The sequence below is a fragment of the Armigeres subalbatus genome, chromosome 1 (genome assembly GCF_024139115.2).
Source record: "Armigeres subalbatus isolate Guangzhou_Male chromosome 1, GZ_Asu_2, whole genome shotgun sequence".
NCBI lineage: Eukaryota > Metazoa > Arthropoda > Insecta > Diptera > Culicidae > Armigeres > Armigeres subalbatus.
Window position 1 is genome coordinate 48983160 of NC_085139.1, and position 24602 is coordinate 49007761.

The window sequence follows — 24602 nt, forward strand, 5'->3', positions numbered from 1 at the left end:
CCTCACCCCAACTAGCGAATGCCGTTCGCTAATTGGGGCGGTTTGACAAGCGTCAATGTTGTTTACTTTTTGCATTGAACAAAAGAAAATTTTACGCGCCAGAAAATGAACACGGAAACAAAACGTCAACGCGTTTTTGACATCACATTCTGACGTTTAGCTGCTTTTTAATTGGGTTTCGCCCCAATTAGCGAACCCCCAACTAAAAAGCGCCCCAACTAGAAAAACCCCAATTAGCGAACGTTCACTGTATCAGTATTTTACTATTAACTTGTAGTACCGGATAAGATTCACTTATTTCTTATATCCATAGCTGATTTTGATTTTGATTTTGAAAATTATTGGCAAACTCAAGAGTCGAAAGGTAACTGTTCATATTCTCCATCTCATAGAGCTCCTATATTCATCCAATCAAAATAAGATAAATAAAAGCAGTTTGACTCGCTTATTTTCCCCAACAGTGAACAAACCTGTTAGTAAAAAGGAGCGATGAGATTGGTGCAGTGATGGAAATGGAAACAGCACCCGTATTTCAAAATTAAAATTGACTTGATCGTTATGTCCGATGTTGGTTCTCCAGTTGACTTGATGGTTCTATAAGATCATTTTTATACTTTGACAATCTTTTACCACATGTTGCGTATTCTATTTTCTTGGTGTTTAGCAGGTCAGAAACAAGATCGATAAAAAAATGCATTGATTTGAGTACACTTTGTCATCCCAACATACATTTTAACATTTTTTATTAACAAATAAGTGTTCATGTAGGCAAAAATGTTCGATGAATGTAACAATAAAATAATAATAATAATAATACGTATTTATAACATATTATCATAATATCAAATACGAATTACCATTGTATCCTTGATTGTATCGAAATAACCTAATATATTTATACAGCATCGTATATTTTTACCGATTTTTTCTGAAGGTAACAAAATTTTGGAATATATTTATGTGATTTTGAAACATTTCAGATTTCTCGAATATTCTTGAGATCAAGAAATATCAACGCTTTTCGTACAGTGCATGCAATTTTGAAGTTTCCGACACTCAGTCTGCTTCTTCTTCTTTGCTCCGCAAAATTAGAAGTTTTCTTTTTTCTCGCAATACTGAATTGGAACAAATTGTGTTGCTAACGAATTTACCTTATTGAATACAAGAATAGTGCTTTCCGGCACGCGCGAGCATTCCAGTACCAACAAATGACACGATCGATCGTGTTTTGCGCTCGCGGTCTGTTTCGTTTTGTTTATTTTTTTGCATCGTTATTTCTCGCAATTCCGCGCTACCCGCGTGACGTTTCACCTGCGCTTGCTACTCTGTTTGAGGTAGCAAGACAAAAAGCATCGCTGCAATCGTTAGCAGCAAATCCTTCTCGACCATTTGCTGCAATGGGTCGCAAAGGAAACCAGAAGTCGATGCCATCGGCTGATGACCAGCAATCGGGTGGCTCCAAGCGGCCGCGACATGATGATGCCGAGCCGTCGGTGATAAATGATAGACTGCTAGCAAACAACAAGTATGCTGTCTTGGCGGACCAGCAAGTAACTACCAAAGTGAAGATTCCATCCCTCTTTACCTCTTCGAAGGATATCGCCTTACTACGCCAAGAAATAGATTCACCCTCTGTTCAAGCTGTGCAGCGTCGGCACGAAGATTATTTGCACCACTGCAGCCGACTATCAGGATGTCGGTAAGCACTTGTTGGCCCAAAAGTGTGAGTTTTACTCGCACGATGTTCCCAGAACGAAGCCTCTGAAGGTTGTTATTCGTGAGCTTCCGGAATACATCCCGGAAGCAATCTTCGAAGAATTGCAAGCTGAAGCCAATCAAGGTGTTCCCTATCAAGCGAGCCGATGGAAACAATCACCGAGATGCGTTGTATCTGGTGCATTTGGGGAAGGACTCCGTCACAATGACGGGCCTTCGGAAGGTAAGGACTTTCTTCTACATAATTGTGGAGTGGAAGAGATACCGCCCGAAGAAACGCGACGTGACGCAGTGTGGGAACTGTCTCGCGTTCGGCCACGGAACAAAATCCTACCACATGAAGCCCCGCTGTGGCAAGTGCGCTGGAGCGCACCAAACATCTTCGTGTCAACTGATGGAGGAAGCTGCCGAAGTCAAGTGCGCCAATTGCGGTGCGATTCACGAGTGCAGCAATCGAGCTTGCCCTAAGCGTTCGGAGTTTATCGCCATCCGCAAAAAAGCCTCAAGCAAGAACCAGCCAGGAAGACGACGAGACCCGCCTCCGCCGTTGAACGCCAAACAGTTTCCGCCTCTGCGATACAACGTGCCGAACCTTCCACCACTCCAGCCAAACCAGCAGAGGACAAGCCGTCCCCCGGCCTCATCTGTGCAGCAACGCCTCGCAGCAGCCGCCATTTCTCCGCCGTTGCGAAATCCGCTCCCGCCCGCTTGGGAGAATGTGGGACTTGATGCTCCTACTGAACAGCAGTCTGAAAACCTCTACTCCCCGGAGGAAATCACAGAGCTCACCCTGAATCTGTTCCGCCGGCTGCGAAGCTGCCGAACGAAGGAACAGCAAATCGACGCTGCCACCTCGGTAGTCATGACCTTTCTGGCTAAATATGGGCCCTGAAGGTTCCATCAAAATCCTTAACTGGAACGCTTGTTCTATTCAGAACAAAAACATTGAGCTGACCGATTTCCTCAACCAACGAGACATCGACATTGCAACCATAACCGAGACACACCTGAAGCCTGAAGTGAACGTCTACATTCCCGACTTTCGACTTTCGACTTGTGAGGCTCGATCTGTCTGGCCCCGAGGGAGAGTGGCTATCTCCTTGCGCGACGAAACATCGATTGCCGATTGCTGCCAAGTTTTCAGCTTGAAATAATTGAAGCCATAGGGGTTGACGTAACCACCACCGTCAACTCGATCACCATAATCGCGGCGTACTACCCGAGACAAGCAAACATGCGGGATGGATCGGCTGTGGCCCTGAAGCAAGACATCATCAAACTAACCCGGCGGCGTGGACGGTATATCATCGCCGGCGATATCAATGCAAAGCATCAAGCCTGGGGGAACAGCAGGCTGAACCAAAATGGCGCCATCCTTCAACGAGACCTGGAGGCTGGAGGTAGGACACTACACTGTCTTGAGCCCAGACGCTCCCACTCGGATGAGCCGATCCGGTGCCCATGCGGTTTTGGGCAATTTTCTCAACAACATGGACAACAACACTTCCCAACCGGTGCACCGCGGTGGTGTGGTGAACCAAGAAATCAGCTCTGATCACTATCTGGTGGTTTTGGAGGTTGGCAACTCGGTAAATCGACACCATCTTACCCGACGCAACCACCATCGTGCCAACTGGAATCAGTTACAGCAGTGCGTGGATGACAACATAAACTATGAGGCGCACCCTGAGACGCCTGAGGATGTTGACCGGCAAACTACTTTCCATCGAGGAGGCGATTTCGCGGGCGCGGATCAACACGTACCAGTAGTCCATCAGGTAAGCAAAGCCCACTCAACAAAGATTTGATCCGTCTGTCAAACGAAGGCAATTCCAACGCACCAATCTGTCATCTTTGAAGACAGATTGCAATCGCTTGACCAAAATTATCAAGGCCAGAATGGTGAAACTCAGAAATAATGACTTTTCCAATAAGATCTCCCTGTCTGTGCCAAACCGTTCTGGAAACTGATAAAAATCTTGCAAACTAAACCACGTCCTATTCCACCGTTGCGTTGATCCCGTTAGACAACAATGGCTCTATGGATCGCTTTATAACACCTGCCGAGAAGGCTACTGAGATAGGCCGGCACTTCGTTAGTTCCCACAGTCTTGGACAAAACATTATCAGTCCGCATGAAGCTGCTGTCAGACAACATGCAAACAATCTCGATCAACTTCCCAACGACTTCTCAGAGGATTTGGTGATAACAGCTGACGAACTTTCGAACTGTGTCAAGACCTCCAAAAAAATGACGGCCTCAGGTTTCGACAATATCTTTAACTTGGAACTCAAGCACATGAGTGAACCGTTTTTCGACCATCTTGCCATGATTTTCAATCAATGGCTCTGGCTTAGCTACTTTCCTATCACCTGGAAATCAGCCAAAGTAATCCCAATCAAAAAAACCTGGGAAGGCCCAACCTCCCCCAAAATCTATCGACCAATCAGCCTTCTCACTGCGTTATCTAAGCTTTTTGAAAAAAAGCGATTTTCAGCCGGCTACTCGAATCTGCCGAACAAAATAACATCTTGCTCGAGGAACAGTTTGCTTTACGCCGTGGGCGATCAACCGTTCATCAACTGACCCAAAACATCGGCCATGGCCCTGTTAGACGTCGAAAAAGCCTTCGACAATGTCTGGCATAATGGTTTAGTGTACAAGCTTCACAACTACAACCTTCCAAGCTGTTTAGTGAAAATCATTAAAAAACTATCTGTCGGCGAGGACATTCTGGGTCTCTATCGGCGGAGCTACTTCTGATGTTCAATCTGTTCAATTCTGTCTTGCCATCACTCCCAGGAGGAGGCACTCTGTATCTGTAGATGACACATCCATCATTCACAATGGTAGAGTAATAAGAGCCCTCACATCGAAGCTCCAACGAGGCCTGGATGGCCTGACAGAATACTTCGCCAGCTGGAAGATTTGCATCAATGCGGTCAGGACACAGACCATCCTCTTTCCTCACTCCCGATCTCCCAGACTTTTTCCGGTTGAAGATTGCAAAATCATTTTAAACGGCACACCGGTGGAATGGACCGACACGGCTGATTAACTTGGCCTTACACTAGACAAAATGCTGATTTTCAGACAGCAGATCGACAAAACTGTTACTAAGTGCAATGTATTACTCCAGTTACTTTGCCCTCTGATCAATCGCAAGTCGACCCTGTCTCGAAAAAACAAGCTTGCTGTCTGTAAACAAATCATTCTTCCGGTGATAGAATATGGCTCATCATCTCAAACTCCAGAGAGTCCAGAACAAGTTCCTTCGAATGATTATGGTCTCTAATGGGAGAATGCGAAATACTGAGGTCTATCGTCTGGCTGAGATCAAACCGCTGAATGACCGTTTTGGTGAGTCATTGGAGAGGTAAAGGGTGCGCTGCTTAGCATCTGAACACCAGGTCGTGCGGGACTTGGTCCATTAGGTTATACGATTTGTTGTTAGGTTAGTTAGATAGGGTAGTAAATTATTTTCAAATTCAAATACCAGATTTTTTTTTAAAGCTTTATTAGAGGGATTTTAAGTTGTTGACAAAGTTCATCATTTATTCAAATACCAGAGCTCACTGGAGCCGACATGTAAACTAGAATATAAAATTAAAACAAGTTTCAAACCAAACCGCAGAAAAAAACACACATAAAGATGAAGAGCCAGAAAGGCTGAGCACTTAAATGTAAGAATATTGTCAAATCAAAAATAAATGAAATAAAAAAGGAAATTTATTGCGTTGCGTTGCGTTGCGTTGCGTTGTAACGGAGTATTTCGTAGATTGCATACTGATAGCTGTCATGTATATTCTTTATCTTTCTTACCCCAACTGCTTATGGATTACTATTTGGGAATTGATAGCAATCCAATTGGGGGTCTAAAATGATAAAGCATGAAAGCTACCATTGCTGGCCACGCCCATCTTCTCCGTTACTAGGGAAGGGAAGGAAATGTTGATATGACATCTACTTAACGAGAGGCCAGCGACTCACCGACGCCCTCATAGATGTCAAGGAGTTGGATGGTGGGTAGGGATATAGTTTAGGAATATCATCATAAGCAAATGATATAATAAGATTGAACGAACGTTGGAAGTGACCATGCTAAGAAATTTATGTCACTCCATTGATGATTTCCTTGGAAGGGGCAAAGCTATTAAACTTGCCCTGGCTAATTAGCCTAGGTTTAAGCGCCAATGCTCGCTCTCTGAAACGAGAGAGAAAAGAAAGTTTATTACACTCCCCTTCCCCTTATTTATTTCCTAATCAAGTTAAATTATTATGTTATAGTCTCTATATCCTTCCGATAAATAGTTCACCAATTCCAAAATACCTGTATTATTTGTTCTGATAACATTCACATTTATCTGCAAGTGAGATCATCTACATTAAAATTGTCTAACAGAAGTATTATCGCCATAAATGAAATGAAAAATCAAACCTTCAAGATCCAAAATTGAATGAGTTTTAGATTCATGAAAACATAGACATGAAAATAATATAGCTAATATAGAAATAATATATTATTATTATCCTTATTGCCTTGCTGGCTCCATTATAAATTCGACGATAATGTGTTTGTTATAGTCCGGAGGGTCCAGTTCGGGATGTTTAGTGCATTCTTAACTCTCCTACACAGTGCGTTATTGTGTACGGCATGAAAAATATGAGCTTATGCTTTATGATGTATTGCTATGATCAGGAGAATACATATAACATGATGAATATAATCTATAAACTAAATTTATCAGTATATTGATTACGTAATACAGAAATCGACCGTTTTCAAACCCCTCCCACCTATGCAAGCTAGAGTATCTGAAAACCACTTCTGGGCCTGGCGATTTTTCACAACCTCCTCTCACTCTGAGCGTTTTATGATAATGTTCAGAGAAAGAGATGTTTGAATTTTGACTAGTGTCACTGAATATTTAAATCGATTTATGAACAATACGGACGGTATATATAAGAACACTGATATAAAAAAGCATGTATGTAATGTTTAGTATGTTCCATGGAGTTATAATATCCAGTGTGAGTTCAAAAAGGAACGGACTTACCAAAAATTTCAACATATTACCGACATCGTTCACCGTATTAGATCTTGAAACATGCAATGCTGTCTCGCTCGAGTCTCCTCAGGATACAGTTTAGTTTCAGTATACACCAATTCGCATTTTAAGCAGGATTTACTTGCCGTACATCTGTTTTTCAACTTTTCGAACCCCGTTCAACCCCATGCTTCGATGTCGATCTTTGCCAGTGGGTAACCAGTAAAGTCTTCTGCACTTCAAAATAGTCTTCATTGCACTTTAAAATAATGGCTTGCGAAGCAACAGGATCTAGGTATTCACTCAGCACTTAGCATTAATATTACCACTGCACAGACGGTCCTTTCACATAGGTATATGTTAAGAAAAATTGTTTGGTCATAAATAATAAAATTTTCAAAAACCACTATTTAAACTATTACAAAAGCTGCCAAAACAAACTTCTCCACAGCAACCACACCTTGTCGCACCGGAAAAACTGTACCACGGAAAACGCGCCACTCCGTAGAAATCAATTCGTTTCTCAATGAGACTTTTTCCTAGTACAAACGAAAAGCCCCACACGCACCCACCGAGTGGTAAGAAATGTTCACCGCACTAATGCCTGACCGGAAAGGAAGGAAAATGGTTCAAACTCCGGCTCCCGTGGCTAGATCAGGTCGGTTTCCTGTCTTTATGGTTCCCGATTATGACTCCAATCGCACTGGTCAACTTTCGTACGGATCGCGAGATAACGTCACCGAATCAACCGAAAACAACGCCATATATCCTACAATCCAAAAATGACCAGAATGCTGGAATGGAGCATTTTCTTTTCACTTTCAGAAGAAACTGCACAAAATCCAAGTGTTCCGAACGAAGAAAAAAATCACGGGAGCAAATATTTAAACGTCAATACTCGCGCGCGGCACACTGCGATAAAATAAAAAAGGAAATTTATTAAAAAAAAAAAACGCGCCAGCTGTTTTGAGCAGAATTCCGCAGAGAGCGGAACTATCGCATTGATGGCGTGATTGCTGCAATATTATTCAACCTCAACGAATCAATCAAACAAAAAGCGTAAATCGTTTCTTGTCAGGACCACCATATTTAACAGAAGAGAGTTGATTCAAGATAATTTTTCTTCAAATTTACGAAATTATATAACATTGATAGCGCAGAAAGCGGTGATGGCCGTCAGCGATGGTTGTGACAGAAAAGTTATTCGCTGCGATAGCTTCTGCAGCCATTTACGAGTAGGAAATAAGTTTCCTTACAAGATTTAGTCATTTGATTGATTTACATAGTCATTTACTTGATGTTCCAGTATTTTGGATAGAGAATGTGTAGATCCAATGCAAATTTAATAAATCGATTTAATGTATAATAAAATGGTTTGAAAGTTCCGCGATGCAAACAATAGACAAACCGTAACACTTACTGCCAACCCCTAAGCAATACAGGGTCCATTCTGCTACTACATACGTTTATAATCCATTACATGATGCTACATAATCCTACATCACCTTTGCGTACAACCCGATTGGGTGCACCTTTGAGTTTTTTGTCACAGTCTCAAAAACCAAGAAAAGGGATACTTTTTGCCATACTCATCCGTACCAAATCGTAAGCTCAGGAGAAAAGTTTTTCTATAGTGAAGTTCTAGGAAAGGTACGTTGTTTCCGTTGGTTTTAGCCTCTATGACGATGAAAAAAAAATTGACATGTCTCTAACCCAAAATATATACTCAAACCATGCTTCTTTGGCGGTTTTAAATCAAAGACGAGATAATTTAGAAATACGGGACTTTTAAATGTCTGTAATTTTTAAACTTTTCGTTAAATCGGAAAACTTTCATGTTGTCGACAAAGTCATGTTGTTGGCTAGCTTGATAAAATACAAAAGTCGGAGATAAGTACAAAGTAAATAAAAACAAGTAATGTCCAAAATCCGAGTAGAAAAACCGCATAAGCTCCACAATTTGCATAAAAAACGTTTCTAACGTGACTCAATTTATCCAGAATCAAAAATACCGCGTTTAAAAATCCAGTTCAAAGCTCTGAGTCACGTTAAAAGCAAATCTTGTTAATATTGTTTTATACTAGAATGCTAGACGAATCTGTTCGATCTTGCTCGGGTTATTGTTTTTCGACCTGTCGTTTAGTTGATTGCAGCGTCGCACTATAGATTTATTTCAGTTCGAGCTTGACGGTTTCCTGACGGTATTTTTAAATTTGTCTTACTTTCTCAACGAAATGTTTTATCTTCCATAAATACAAACACAGCTGATCCCAAGACAATTAGGGAGAAAAACTTGCAAATCGGTCCATCCGTTCGTGAGTTATATAGCTTGAAAGGAAATGCAAACTAATTTTTATATATAGGCAAGATAAAGCGATGTGAGCGATTCTTGATAAGCTTCCTAAAAATAAATATTATTAATATCACATACTTGCATGAAAAAGGTATGCAGAACACATTTTTTTTCAAGCACTAGTCATATATATATATATATATATATATATATATATATATATATATATATATATATATATATATATATATATATATATATATATATATATCCATTTCAATGAGTGTGACACGTGCTAACAAGTCATCACTTGAGAGTACAATTTTTGCCTTAGACTAGCTCCGCATGCCAACGAGGGTGCTTTGAGGTGTGTTCGCTCCTTATCGGTAAACCAACTGATGAAGCCGATGGATCACCGAATCCGCAAACATGACCAGAATCACTTGGCTGTCAAGATGATCTGTTTAACGACATTTTTATCGCTTCCAAATGCCATCCAACTGCTGTGGTCCCGTGTCCCATGATTTACACATTCATCGCTCATTACTTCAACTGAAACCCAACCTGAAATCGTAAACAATCCAATTGCCATAATTACCTCCTCTCGCGTCCGGAATCTCGTTATCCATCTCATCGTCGTCTCCTTCGTTCACCTCCCGGGTATATTTGGTGAAATCAACGCGATTCTTGGTGAATATCACTCGATTGCTCACGTTAAAGTCCCCAACTTCCAACGAGTCGCCGAGAAAGCTGTATACGTTCTTTTGAATACAAGCGAACGTTGGCTTCTTGATGCACTCGGCAATCAGGGCGTCCCAGAGGCGGTTTCCGGTCGAAAACAAGGGCTTTCTACTGCGCGCCGTGCTAACCGTAATGGGCTGCTCGGTCGAGATGGTCAGGTTGCTAATTTCCTCACTTAACCGATCCGCACTGCTATCACTACTGTCATCGATTGTCTGATTATGGTAATTGGCGGTGGTCTGATCGTCGATCTCGGCCAGTGTCGTACTTTCTTCGGTGGCGGCCACCGCCATACTCATCAACGCACTTACACACACCGCCACTGCCAACCACCGCCGTCGCGATAAAGATCCGCTGACCATCTTTCTCCGAGGGCTAGGACCGTTTTTGTCGCAATGATGGCCACAGTGATGATCCCCAACCAGCCTCGATTCCATATCGGTTGCACTTGATTGCATATTTCTTCCTATCCTAGCAGAAGCGTCTACTCGCAGGCTGCACACGTACCGAAGGTCTTTAATTTTTTTTTATTCACTTTCGTTTATTATTAGAACTACTGCATCACTGTGTTCACTTTCTTCGATTAATTTCCACTCTCACTTGATGGATGGGGTGCATGTGTCACTTTCCAAATCCCTCTTGAAAACCAATCCAGTCGAAGCTAATTCAGTCATTTGGTCTCGTGTGCGGCGCGCAATTTGAAACTGTTGGACTTAGACAACGATGACGACTTCCGCTTTGCCCAGCAATGGATGGTGGTCCATGTCGTCAATCTGCAACCGGAGAGAGGAAAACAAACATTATTTACACAGAATTTACGTTTATGCCATTGGTATGTTAGACAAATGATCAATTCATCAGTGTGGTAGCGAAACACCAACTTCAACTGAAGAGCTGCCAACGGGTTGTGGTGGTGAGCGTGATTGCCGAAACTAAAACAAAACGAAATGAATCTGCAGCGTCGACGTCGTCGCCGCCGCGGTTGATGCAATCGGAGGGGACTACCGGTATCTACCGCCGACAATAACCCATACTTGGCCGAGCACGCATCTCTGGCCGCACGAAACGGAACTTTAAATCCAGCGGCGAAACAAAATTTAAGCGTACGACAGCGAATGAACGATGCACGGACAGGCACGTGCCTCAATATGTTGGTCAATATTAGAGGGCCCCGATGTTTATAAATCCAACTTCAGTGGTACCTAACTTTAAAAGACCTTCCAGTGAAAATGCGAAAGAATTTTGCTTTGGAAAAAAAAAATCTGAAATTCCAAACAATTTTCTGAAAAGTGAAAAGCAAACCAGTGTAAATCTAAATTACTTCTAGTGGAGGTTCAAAAGTATTTCGCACGAAAAAAAAAAAAGAGTTCCAAAGATCTGAATTGACCGAAAATGAAATTTGATCGAGAGTGACACGGCCGAACTTTGGGTAAAAAGGACAATTGGCCGACATGGTCGTTTGGCCGATAGGGTCATTTGACGAAAAAAAAAATCGCTTGACCGAATAGGTCATCTGGCCGATGATGGTTTCTGAGGATATGAAACCTTCTTATTCGGTCATTAGAATATTCGAATTTCTTGTTGTAAAGCATCCACAGCACTGTGGATATCTTGATGTTGTATTTGTTTACTTTTTCGATGTTTCCTTGAACTTTGAAGGTGTGTTTGAAACCAGTTGTGCAATTTCGTGAATTTGGTTCACCCCCGCATTTTTCAAACACAAAATTTAGCCTTTGTTATTTCCTCTGTTGTTTCTTCATAACCGTCACCACCACAAATCTTCATCTGATTCTGTATGCTCATCTTCCGTAATTAATATTTCATTGTCATTTGGTTGTGATTTTTTTTCTTTTTCAAGTTGATATGGTTATTGAAATCTATTTCCATTTCTTCAACACCACCGATCTATTTAAGCGTGGCATGCGCGTCAATTTTTGCGTTTTCAATGGTAATCTTAATCTCTTCATCTAAGGGCAACCCGTTTGAACTGGTTTCGTACTAATCGGCATGTTTGTTGATCCAGTTGGAAATTTCAATACATGCTTCCACGTGTACTTAGCTTTAAACTGCATTTGGAGTGCAATAAGAGATCGGCGAAGACGCCATCTTGTTTCCAATCGAACCGTCAAAAACGGTTCCAATTCGACTTGTTTACATTTTGCATCCATAAGAAGCAAGCAAAGTGATGCCCGTATTATTTTCACAATTTCATGCATTTTCATACGTTGCCATTTCGACAGTTTTTAACTCCGCCGGTCTTTGGTTATAGGGTTGCTAATTTGGAGGCGTTTCATTTTAGTAATAAGCTCTCCCATACAAAAATTAATTTTCGTTGACTTTGCTGTTGCCACATATTCAATGTAAGCCCGACGGCGCGGTGCGACAGTGCAATTTGACAGTTTATTGATAATAATTGTTCATCGCACGTCGCGTTTACTCTGGCGGCCATTTAAGGGGAACGTTTTCAAAGCGTTCGCAATTTTCGTTGCAGACGTCATGATGAATTTTAGCATTCCAGGCATTCCATTTTTGTCGGGGAAGGGTCGTTTGACCGAAACCCATTCGGTCGAAATCCATTTGACCGAATGCCACTAGGCCGAACAAACTATTAGGCCGAATCCCATCTGGCCGAATAGGTCATTTGGTCAAACGATTTAGATATTTGGTCGAATAAAACATTTGGCTAAATAGTCTGAAAAGGTAGTTTGGTCGGAAAGGTTATTTGCCCGAAAAGGACATTAGCCAGAATAGAACATTTGGTCGCAAAGGACATGTGGCCGAAAAGGACATTTGGCCGAATAGGACATTTGGCTGAATAAGACGTTTAGCCGAACAGATCATTTGGCTGAATAGGTCATATGACCGAACATGCCATTTAGCCAAATAGGTCATTTTAAAAGTGAGAACTCTCACGTCTCACTGTAAAAAGTGAGAAGCACTGATGGGGCTTACTAGTCTGCCGTAATCTGGGAAAGTGACGTATATAGACGCCGGTCCGAAAATCAGCGGCGGCGTTTGTCAGAATTTTTGTAGGTGGAGACGGCGTTTTCGGCGTCACGCCGAAAGCCATTTTAGTTGGCGTGAAGATTTTCAAGTTTTTTAAATATTTTTTTCCGCCTTTTTTTTTAGGATGTTTTCAAAATTTCAACGAAAGAACTTTTGAATTTCGTCTGAAAAATCTGATGAACTACTCCCGAACATTCTCTGAGCTTCTCCAAAATACTCATTTGAAAATTATTTTCGGATTTTACATGTAAGCTACATTGAAATTTTGATTTTTTGGAATTTTCAAGGAAGCACTTTGGGATTTCCAAGGAAAATTGTTTGGTATTTCCGTGGGAAATCGTTTGGAATTAACATGACATTTATTTCATAAATTTCACGAAACAAATTATCAAAAAATCCATGGAAAGTTTTTGTTCAGTATTCTTTGAAAGTTACACAGATAATTCTTCAGATTTTCAGCGGGAGATTGTTCAAAATGTGAATATCAACAGAAAAAAATGAATTTCATCGGAAAATTGTTCGAAATTTCCATAGGAAATGCATTGTAATTTGCACGGGATTTTCTAAAGTTTCTTTGGAAAATTCTTAGGAATTTTTAAGAATTTTACGAAACTTGATCTAAATTTCCACGTGTTTTTTTTTTTTTTTATTTTTACGGAAAACTTTTCGGTATTTCAACAAATAAAAAATCGAAATTTAGAAGGATTTTCTTAGGATTTAGGTAAATTCAATGGAAATTTTAAAAAGGAAGAATCGTTTGACCTTAACTCATTTGCCGGATAATTTGTCGGAATATACGTTAAATCGAAAATCATGAAGCCGAATTGCATTTGACCGAAATGAACGTTCGAGTGAAACGGTTATACATCGGAAAACAGTTTGGCCAAAAATTTCAAAGCGACATACGACCGAGTTGGTAATTTGGCCTAAAAAGCACTCTTTCATAACACGTCGTTTGGCTGACTGGTTGATTGGCCGATTATGTTATAAGGCCAAAAATGTCATTCGGCCAAAAGGGTTGTTTGACAGAAGGGGCGATTTGATCAAAAATGTCAATTGGTTCAAAGGCCAAATGTTGATTACTGAACGGATTATATGGTCAAACACATTCACCTGTAAGGCCAAATAACATTTTCGGCCAAACGACCTTTCTGCTAATTTCGGCAAAAACAACCTTTTTGGCCAAATGGCCAATCGGACGAACGACAATTTCAGTCGTATGATAATCTCAGCTAAATAAAAAATATGGCTAGATAATTTTTTGCCTAAAGGTTTGTTCATCAAAATGTCATATTTGAACAAATACCTTTCGGCTAATTGACCATATCTGTCGTCAGGCCGAAAGTTATTCGGCGAAAATCCATTTATTCAAATGCCACTCGGATGAATAACGCGTTAGGCCAAAAGTCATCTAGCCAAATTCCATAAGGCCGAATTAAACGAAACGGTATTAGGTCGAAAATGCGATAAGTAGTCGAAATGCACATTCGGCCGAACTGGTAATTTGACCGAGAAGTTGTTTGCACTTACAGTTCATTTGGCTGAAAATGTTATTTGGCCGAATAGATCATTTGGCCAAAAATGTCGTTTGGTAGAAATAGTCGTTTGACAGAAAAAGCTATTCGACCCTAAAATGTCCTTTCTGCAGAACAACCATTTCGACCAAACGGTATTTTCTGCCAAATGACCTATTCGGCTGAACGGCTTTTTAGAGAGAATGACCAATTCAACAAAACGACACTTTCGACCGAATGCCCATCTTGTCCAAATGACCTTTTCTGCCACACGACCATTTCAGCCAATTGAGCTATTTCTCCAGCTGTTTATTTTTCGACAAACGACATATAAGGCCGAACAACTTCCAGCCTTAGCTACAAACAATTTTATGGTGTTAACGAGTAGTACTCATCGAGCTTTTCAACAAAAACATAGAAAATATTTTTGTTATAATTTGGCGCATTCGTCACTTTTTCAGATTACGGCTGTACCAGGAACCAGTCCATAAATACTATCGGTTGCAGGATCATACATTGGGCATCCCGAGCAGCACACATGTTGTACATAGATCACAGTAGCTTATGTGTGACCCGATTTAGTCACAATTAGGTTGCAGTAACCAGTTTCATTAGACTTGTGCTGCTTGGGATGGTGCTGAACTCGTTCAATGGTTGCACTAAAATATACATTCTGTTGAATCTGTAGTACTTTTTTTAATTTAATCTTTATTTGAAAGGTTTGTGCAGTTTTCATCTGCACCATGGGCCGCCTTAGAGAAACATTGCTCCGGACAGACTTTCTTCTCTTCATTGCCTCTTCGAGTTGACAGCCGTCGCTTTGCTGTTCCAGTTGTGTCGTTTGGATCGGATGACAGAATAGACCAGTGCATGATGACGTAGGTTGACAGTTCACAGAGCTATTTCACCAGGACTCCGGCGGAGCTTCCGATAGAATTGTTTGATCAATTTATTCGCATGTAGATGTTCTTTGCGATTGATTTCATCCTGAATGCAAAGGATATCACTTAAATACTCGGATCACAGCAATTTTAAGCTAAAAATATGAATTTTAATTTTCCCCACATCGATTTTTCTTCTAATACCTTGTAAACACGCTCTGCGAACTGTCAACATAAGTGAGGTTAAGTTAGAGTTTGCATTGGTCTATTATCGTGCTGGATGATGAATTGTCGTCAAAAGAAAGTTGTCGTGCCACCAAACTCGTCAGACGAGGATGGTGTTTGCTCGCTGCGTAGTGGAGGATATTCGACATTCGTGTTAGTAAGCTTGAGCTTCAGTCGATAGTGCGGGAGCTGGTGTTGCTGTTTCGATGACTGCGGCAGCAGCTTCCGAACACTTTTGCTTCGGATGCGCTGCTTTGCCGCATATCCTTCATGATGGTTTTTGTCCATTGCAAGTGCACAAACTTCCCAAGTAACATTTTATGTTTTATAACGCTCTTGAAGACCATAATTTACTCTACAAGAGTATTATAAAACCAAAATGTTAGTAGGGTTTGATGATTGCTAATCGTAATGTAGGATGGGATCGGTTTTCGTAGCCTAATGTGTACGACACGCACACCGTTGTAGATACCGGGGAAGTAATGTTTCCACCGCTCTTTAGCTACCGAAGTCACTGTTCCGAACTACTGTATGTAGGTATGAACGGCGGCATTATTCACTGTCGGCGGAATATCATGCACTCGCACTGCTGTTAATTCGGAATCCAAATAAACGTGAATTGCGAATTTACTATCGCCACACAAGAAATGATGCTTCAAATTGTGTTCGGTTTCATACCGACAAGCGACAGCGAAACTAATCATCTCGATAAATACACACTTTTGAATGTTGTGAAACTGGATTTGTTTCACATCCGACAACTTCAATTTCAGGTCATTCTCGATAAAATTATGCACTTTACCTGCATCAGGTCGCACAGGAAGCACATTGAAGTCGACCACCACGGTATTCGAGCGTGCGGGGTTCATTGCCGTCAACGCGTTTGCTTGCGAACGACTCGAGAAACGAATAAAAATAAGCGTGTGAAATAACACGTCCGTTGGATAGGAGCTCTTGCTGTCAACTGAATCTGTAGTACTTGCTGTTATAATATGATTTCGGAATGTGCGGTGCTTAATGCAATATTTGTTCAACGACTGATATTCGTGATAAATATTTCCAGCTTTCATGAATTCGGGGAAGGGTCGTTTGGCCGAAACCCATTCGACCGAAAGCTATTCAGCCGAAAAGGGCATTTTGCCGATAGGGTCATTTGGCCGAAAGGGCCATTTGGCGGAAAGGGTCATTTGGCCGAATAGGACATTTGGCCGAATAGGTTATTTGAAAAGTGAGAAATTAGGAATGAGAATAGAGACGTCTCACTTCACACTCTTCATTTTTCTCTTCTAACTGTGAAAAGACGTGAGACGTCTCACTACCCACTTCGCTCAACTCACTTTTCACAGTGAGAAGTGAGAAATGAGGAGTGAAAAGTTAGAGGTCTGACTTCTTACTCCTCATTTCTCACTTCTCGCTGAAAAAAGTGAGAAGCGCAAAGTGTGTAGTGAATCGTCTCACTACTCACTCCGCGGTCATCTTTTTTAACAATGAGAAGTGAGAAATGAGGAGTGAGAAGTGAGACGTCTCATTTCTCACTTCTGTTAAAAAAGAGGAGCGCGAAGTGAGTAGTGAGACGATTCACTACTCACTTTGCGCTCCTCATTTTTGCAGTGAGAAATGAGGAATAAGAATTGATACGTTTCTCTTCTAACTCCTAATTTCTCACTTTTCAAATGACCTATTCGGGCAAATGACTTATTTGGCCAAATGTCCTATTCGGCCAAATGACCCTTTCGACCTAACGATCCATTTTGCCAAACGACCCTTTCAGCCAAACGACCCTTTCGGCCAAATGACCGTTTCGGCCAAACGACCTTTTCGGCCAAGCGGCCCTTTCGGCCTAATGACCCTCAGGTGTGATAAGTAGGCGAGTTGTCATCGGCGATAACTTTTCAAATGTTGGAATCGATTTTATCATTCAAATGTAAACGTTACTAATATCAATTTAATCTCAACAATGAAGTTCAATCGGATGTTTGGCATTGTGTTACGTAGGAAAATAAGTTTAAAAAGTAGCATTTACCAATGCTTCGAATCGAAATACAATTATCAAACGATTCTTACTCTCTAGCGAGCTTTTATCAACTGATAATTTGAATATGTGATCGCTTGAGAGTCTTGTCCATCCTCGATTATTTGAAAATTTTATTTTCATTTTCCTTTTCAAATGTTGGTCTAAAAATCCATATATATAACCGGGGTTTGTAGTGCTCACTCAATTTCAGGAGCACAACGGAAAAAGATTCACCCTGGGCTTGTAAAACGCTTGTTTTGGTCTCATCGAACAGAAAAGTCGATAACCAGTACCAGTGGCGTAGCCAGAAAATTGGTCTGAGGGAGGTTTTCTGAAAAAAAAAATTTTCGAAAAAAAAATTTCTTCTAAAAATTTTGTCTTTGAAGGGGGGGGTGTTATGTCCAAAACCTCCCCCATGGCTACACCACTGACCAGTACATTACTTACAGCTACGTAGTTCAACGTTGCTTTTGCGTACAACCCGATTGGGCTGCACTTTTGAGTTTTTCTTCCGCCTTGGATATACGGGAGTTCCATTCATCGATTGTTGATACACAAAGAGCCTACTTTGAAAATTGCAGTTTGCTCTAAAATGCCTATCTGTTTTGTGCTAATGTTGTGTAGTTCAAAGCCATTTCTACCAGTTCATTACAAAGTTTGTTATCATATCTTTTCGGATCTTTTCAAAATTTTCCATTTTGCGGATTCCGCAAAGTTCTACCGCAGCTGTCAAAGTTCTACCGCCAGCCTGCAAATCTTCAATACACTGAAACAAAAATCTGGTAATTGGCGTTGTCATCGTAGAATGCCATGCCAAATAGCAGAGAAAAGGTATGAAGTGACAACTGCGGTAGTTTGAAAATTGAACTGGAAAACCGGAAAAAAGGAAACTTTTCTCTGGAACAGCAATACTATGTTAATAAATTTCAACAACCCCTTGAATATGATGGAATATGGATAATACGAGCTTAGCTTTTTGAATGTCAACTCCTAAAGCGCAAAGCTCCCTATTTTCATCAGAAATGTTATAGTTTTAAGCACTGGGCATGTAAGACTTATATTTAATGATGTTTTTTAATATCTCAGAATCGTCCTCTATACCGATAATTCTACAAAACTCATTCAGATAATTCAAAATAATTCAATTCCGGCTTTCGAAGCGTTCGGAAATTTGATGCAAAACGGTATCAGTTTATTTAACGCATTAAGAGTACATCTGACGCAAATACACCAAAAATTTACACTGAAAGTTCATCGGAATTCCAACGAAGCTTTTTCGGATTTCCCTCGGGAAATTCTTTGTAATTCCCTACTGCCCTGAATGTCGAAATTTGTTCATATTAACAAATTTAAAATACAATAAGCTTTAAATTAAACCATGATCACTGTTGGTTTTTTAACTTCCGAATTTCATTTTTTTTACAAACTAATCGTTTTGTTGTTATTTTACCAATCCAAAACACCACATTGAACGGGCAAGAAAGAGACTCATCCTCATGAACAAATACGCCACTGTGTGGCGCGCTTCGTTGTCGGTGCTCGGCAACGTACCAAACGTATAGTAGTGGGATGAAAGTGACCACATTGGATAATTGATTGTGATTTTGTTTTCGACATTTTTGTGGTCATTTGTTTCGGCATCCGAGGGCCATGCTTGCCCATGCAATATTTTTGCGCAATTTAGCTCGATGCTCGGTACTGAGCTCTGCACTCGCAGAGAAGAAAGCACAGCTGATTATCGCAAAACCATTTAGATCTTATCAATTGAGTGAATTTTGAAGAAAGTGTAGCATGCTTTTTAATAATATAATTAAAAGTAATTCAATATATCAGAGTTAATCACCGAGGACAAATATTCGTGAAGGTTTTCAATACATTGAGTATAAATTTGAATAGTAAAGTTATTTGTTTATTGGATTTCATCTTCAGCTAATGTCGATGTTGAAATCTCATTAACTGGTTGCTGGTTACCGTCAAAACTTTGAAAATAAACTCGACCGTCACTGTAATTGAGAAGTGCTGATAAAATAATAGTAGATGATGAAATTAACATTCCTGTGAAATTCATCTTAGTCTTAACATGTTTTTGTATACTAATCCATTTACAAAATTAAATTAAATGCATTTGAAAAATCTGATATGACTTTTTCGAAGTGCTAACCAATCACCTAAATAAAAATATTATGGGATATTAATTTCAAATAAATTATATCTTCCTTTCTTGTATGCTAAACCCTATACACAATAACTTTTCAACCTTGTAGCAAAATTGAACAAAACCTTCCCATTTTGACACTTATTTTGTAGCAACCCTGTTACCGGTCTCCCCAATCCAACCATTTCGTTTCAGGGGCTCATGAATATTAATACGTAAACATCAGCTATTACTATTTGAATATTTATTCGGTGATTTCGAATCTGATTCAAACCATACAAGATTAACATGAAAGGTAAAGGATTTACGCGGAAGAAAGCACGTAATACCTATATTGGTTATTATCAGTGGAATAAAATAAAAAACAAAAATCAGCAAATATCAGAATGACCGTCCCTGGCGAGTGAGCCGCATTCACACTCGGTTGGTTCAATTCGTTGACGGCTCGCACGAGGCCCGCGAATCCTAATGATGACGGATTATTGAACGATGAACGAAAGTAAATTTCAACTTTCTAACAATAACAAAGGCAAACCATTGGGTATTTTTATTACGATCGTGGTCATTGCAGGCTAAACAACGATTTAAGTGCCAGTTCGGTGGAAATCAAGCGCGGTGAAAATCATACAGCCGAAGTAATCGAAATCCCACTCGGACCCCCTACAACTTGTGAGGTGGGAAATTAAAAGCCTTCTGCGTAAGTAGCTTCTAAGTGACGACGTCCAGTGCGGCATAAGCTATTAATATCCAGCAATTGATCATGATGGGAAATGGCGCTAAGTAATTGTTAACTTTCTTCGCTCGGTGCGGGGTGAACTATGATTGCTGGCTGCTGATTGCGCCAATTGCGCTGGTATCAAGTAAAATCCATTCGGATTTCCCTCGAGCCGCCAGTAAGTAGCACGGTCGTCCGTTACATAATTATAGACAGAATCGCAATCGAATCAAGTGCTCCCGAAAATAAAAAAAAAAGTTTAGGATATGCGTCACGAAATAGATGGGTTCGGAATAAGGTTACTTTTTTCTTAAATCAAAGTGCTCCCAATCGATTATGATAGATAAAAAGCCAACTCAAAGCCGACCAGACAAAATATCTTTGCTAGAGAAGTGGCACACCTCAAATTGCAATATTGCATTCAAAGAACTAATTGGGATAATTACGATGTATATGAAATAGAAAGTGCTATTAATAGGGTAATTGTTGTTGGTCGATAAATTCGAACTGATTGGGTGTTTTTTTCATCCCGTTACTGAATTGATCCCTTGTATTCGAATGGGTAATTATAAAAAAAAATCGGAGTGGCCATCAATCTTAGAAATTAATGTAAACTATGTCACAAAAAATTGTTGACCCATCAAAAGCATGAGCAATTAGCGGAACAGAAGTATAGCGATTTTTTATGAAAAAAAATCCTATAGTTTTTAGGGCATTGGTCATCATTTTGAAAACGGACATGGTTCCGGAGATATTGGTAGGAGTTCTAGAGTAGCCTCCCGTCCCGGAAAGTGGCCACTTCCTGATCGAGCCGGAAGCACGACTTTCGACGTGTCAAGCTTCATGATTTTGTAAAACAAGAACATAGGAATGTGTTCTGAGAGTATTTGGTCCATGTGGTCATATTCCAGGACCCCCTGGAATGCTGGTTCCCTGGGGAAGCGGCAACTTTTTGATCAGTTCTGAAACCTGACTTGCGACGGGGATCGAAGTGTGCTCTGGTAGTAGATAGTTACATCCTTTGTGTAACGTTTTTTTATCCTTAGATTACTTAGAAATACCTACTACTTATTTTTCATTGTAATAATATCTTTATTATATTGCTGTGAATTGAAAACTGAATTGGAAGATTTGTTTTAACCACCAACGGCATTGTTGGTTATTGCGTCGAAGCCAAGAGGAATTCGCAGTAGGGCAACCAGGTGTAGAAACCACACAGGTAGGAGATAATTTTAAAATTGATTTATTGAGCCGAGCTATTTGGTCGCTTGCTAATACGATCTATATCAGTCGCCCCTATAGGGCACTGCACGGAAATAACTCTTTCTTTTTCGTTCTTCATAAATTTTGACGTTTACTGGCCTTGTTGTTTTCTAATTTCTTTGCAGCGAGAAAGAGACAAAGCAGTCCGTGCAGTGCCCTATTCAATTTTGTAGTTACGCCAATTTTCCCTCATAAAAGGTATTCGAATGTTTCAAAAAAACATAAGTAAATGACTACTGTAATAATAACTCAAAACTGGCAAAAAATCAAATGTGCTCGACTTGCGGTTGGCGGCACGGGACGTCCACTGCTGTCTGACCATTGCGACTAAGTAACGGTTTGTAGCACTTGTCATAAGACGAGTTTGTACAATCCCATTTAATTCCACCACTTAGTTGTACCTTGACAGATACGTATTTTGACCTCAACAGTAAGGTCGTCTTCAGTGACTCTGACTGACACTGACTGACTCTGACTGACACTGACTCGTACGAGTCAGTGACAAGTGAAGACATTCCACTAAAAAGCTCAAAATAATTTTCTAAACGGTTTGTAGCAGTTTTGTCTGGGAATGCATTCTTTCATTGCGAAAGGTGTGCCATGAGAACTCTTCAAATCTGAACTTGGTTCCAGGACACTGCATTGGAGGTAATGAAAAAGCCAAGGAAACGAGGTTCAAACTCACAGTTTATTGGCCCAAAACCTCTCTGCGGTATATTATACTGTTTAATAAAGATGGAATTGAAATCCTGGGAAGCATAAAGGTTGAAGACCAACTGGTTGGTTGCCGAGAAGTGTGCTCAATTAAAGAGATTTATATTTCGTAATGTTTCAGTAACCGACAAAACTCTTGGAGCTCAGCAAGAGAGCTCTCTGCAGCTTTACTGGCCTAACACACTGCGGACATTGCCTGAGCAGATCATTTGAATAATATTTGCCAGATTCAGAATGATATCTGTCGTTTCTGTAACATAGAACGTAAAACCTTGGAACATCTGCTTTGTAGTTGTGATGCATTGTACAAGAGTAGATGTAAATTTCTAAAAACTGGCTTCATGCAACCAGGAGATATTTGAACTGCAAATCCTAGAAAGGTGGTGGGTTTTATTAACTTAATTATGCCGGACTGGGAAAAGACGAGTCTTAGTTTGATTACTTGACAAATGGTGATCAACCTACAAGATGCGAATAGTTAATAGTAATCAGGGGTATACCACAAAAGTTCAACTCAATGAACGCAAAAAAAAGTAATGTTTGTGTAATCTGGGAGGTACCAGCCATTTATGCCACTAAATAATGCATCTTCTCAGCACAGAACTTCTTGGGATTGGAACTTTGGGGTCATGTTATCAGCTTTCACTGAATAGATTGAAGTTAGACTGTGGCGTGCTTCTGAGAGACTATCTAGCTCGGCCGAAAATATCTAAAGCGTGCTTTTGACGAGAGTCACAAAGCAAATTGTGTGAAGGGTTAAAGCGATTTTTGTGAAGGGTGACCCGACGGACTTGCGAACCGACGTGCGGTAGTTGCTGGACTCGGTGCCTCAAGTGCCCCTTTTGGTTCTGTGTCTAATGGGGAAGCTAGAGTAGACGGGAACGCACGATGCGAAGGCAGCTCTGGAAGACACGCTAGGTTTCATCTACTCAGTGGCATTTTCTCTCAGTCACTGAAAAGATTGAAGCTAGACTGCGGCGTTCTTATGAGAGACACGGTGGCTAGCTTGGCCGGAAATATCGAAAATGAGTAAACGTGCCTTTGGCGTGAGAACATCATAGCAAAGTGTGTGAAGGATCAAAGCAATTTGTGAGAAGGCCCGACTGTCGTGTCACGGGTTTACTCTGACGGGCACCTCAGGTGTGAAGCTGATAGCCCACGGGAGGTTTAACTGCGAGAAAGTGCAGGAATAACCGAACGCCAGACGTTATTAATATTATACGCACGATGTCCTTGGTATCATGCTACAGTGGTTATACGTCGCTTCAACGAAGTCGATGTGAAGGAAGCTCTGGAAGACAGCGCACTGAAGCTTTCCAATAGTTTTAAAATCCGCTGGTATGGCACATCTCGGACCTACCATGACCAGCTGTACCTAGATCTAAGATCTCAAGTTCATCAAGGCCATCAACAGCACCATCAGTGAGTGGATAAAATACGAACCGATGCATCATGATGTTACCCGAGGTATGAACTGTTTCTGGGTTAGTCACGAAACGCGGAACTGCTCGATGCATCCGGTGCGTGCCAGCAACAAGATGAGTGATCTCTGCCTCCGGAGGATTTTGCACCCCTTTACACGCTGGCTCCGATCTTCAGCCAACTTAAGGATTGTCTACAAAGCTGTAGATCCGGTTTTGACCAGATCTACACTCTAGGCTTGCAGAGGAGAAGATCGATGTGGCGGCTTTCATCTTCGAAATCCAAAGTAAGTGTGATAAAGTAAGATGTTCATGCAGTTGAGGTTGGATTGTAGAAACCCCTAGGGAAGGAGGTCATCAGCTTGCCTCACTAAAAATCACTCAAACTTGTTCTGGCTGAGGATGTGAAATCTCCCTCAATAACACGACAGTGACACAAGCTGGTACGAAGGAGGAGCACCGGTTATGAAGTCAGTCGAAATGGGACTCAGAATGGAAAAGCACATCGCTTGAGTCATGGCTACGGTGAAAGAGAGCAGAGGAGAAACGAAGCGAAGAAAGTGACCCAGTACGCATCCTCTGTAGGAACAAAGATTCCGAGCGCTTGCACTGCCGTCAATAGACATGTGCCAAGAGCTGCCACCATGAATTCGAAAGAAAACGCGCGTGTACGTTAGCCAAAAAAGTCGTTTCTAAGTAGATGTATAGCCTCACCGATCGATCGATTATCATCATTCGAATCTCAACCAGTCCTTTTCAGGACTATCTATTTTGACCCCAAAAGAGTTATTAACCACTAAACATATCCTTCTGATAGAGTTGCAAATTACTCGGTTCTGTTGTGTACTTTGGAGACATTTTTTCTCAAAGTGACTCTCTTGTATACAATGCTTGT

At 40.8% G+C, this 24602-nt stretch overlaps 1 protein-coding gene across 3 annotated transcripts in view; it reads right to left on the minus strand.

Annotated features, from left to right (window-relative positions):
• LOC134225295 (uncharacterized) overlaps positions 1-24602 on the minus strand; it is a 196553-nt gene that overhangs the window by 131388 nt on the left and 40563 nt on the right. For all 3 annotated transcript variants that reach the window (XM_062705267.1, XM_062705260.1, XM_062705253.1), the window contains exon 2: positions 9657-10572. In XM_062705267.1, coding sequence (XP_062561251.1) covers positions 9657-10257 — 601 coding nt within the window. In that variant the 5' untranslated portion in view covers positions 10258-10572. The remainder of the gene's footprint in view (positions 1-9656; positions 10573-24602) is intronic.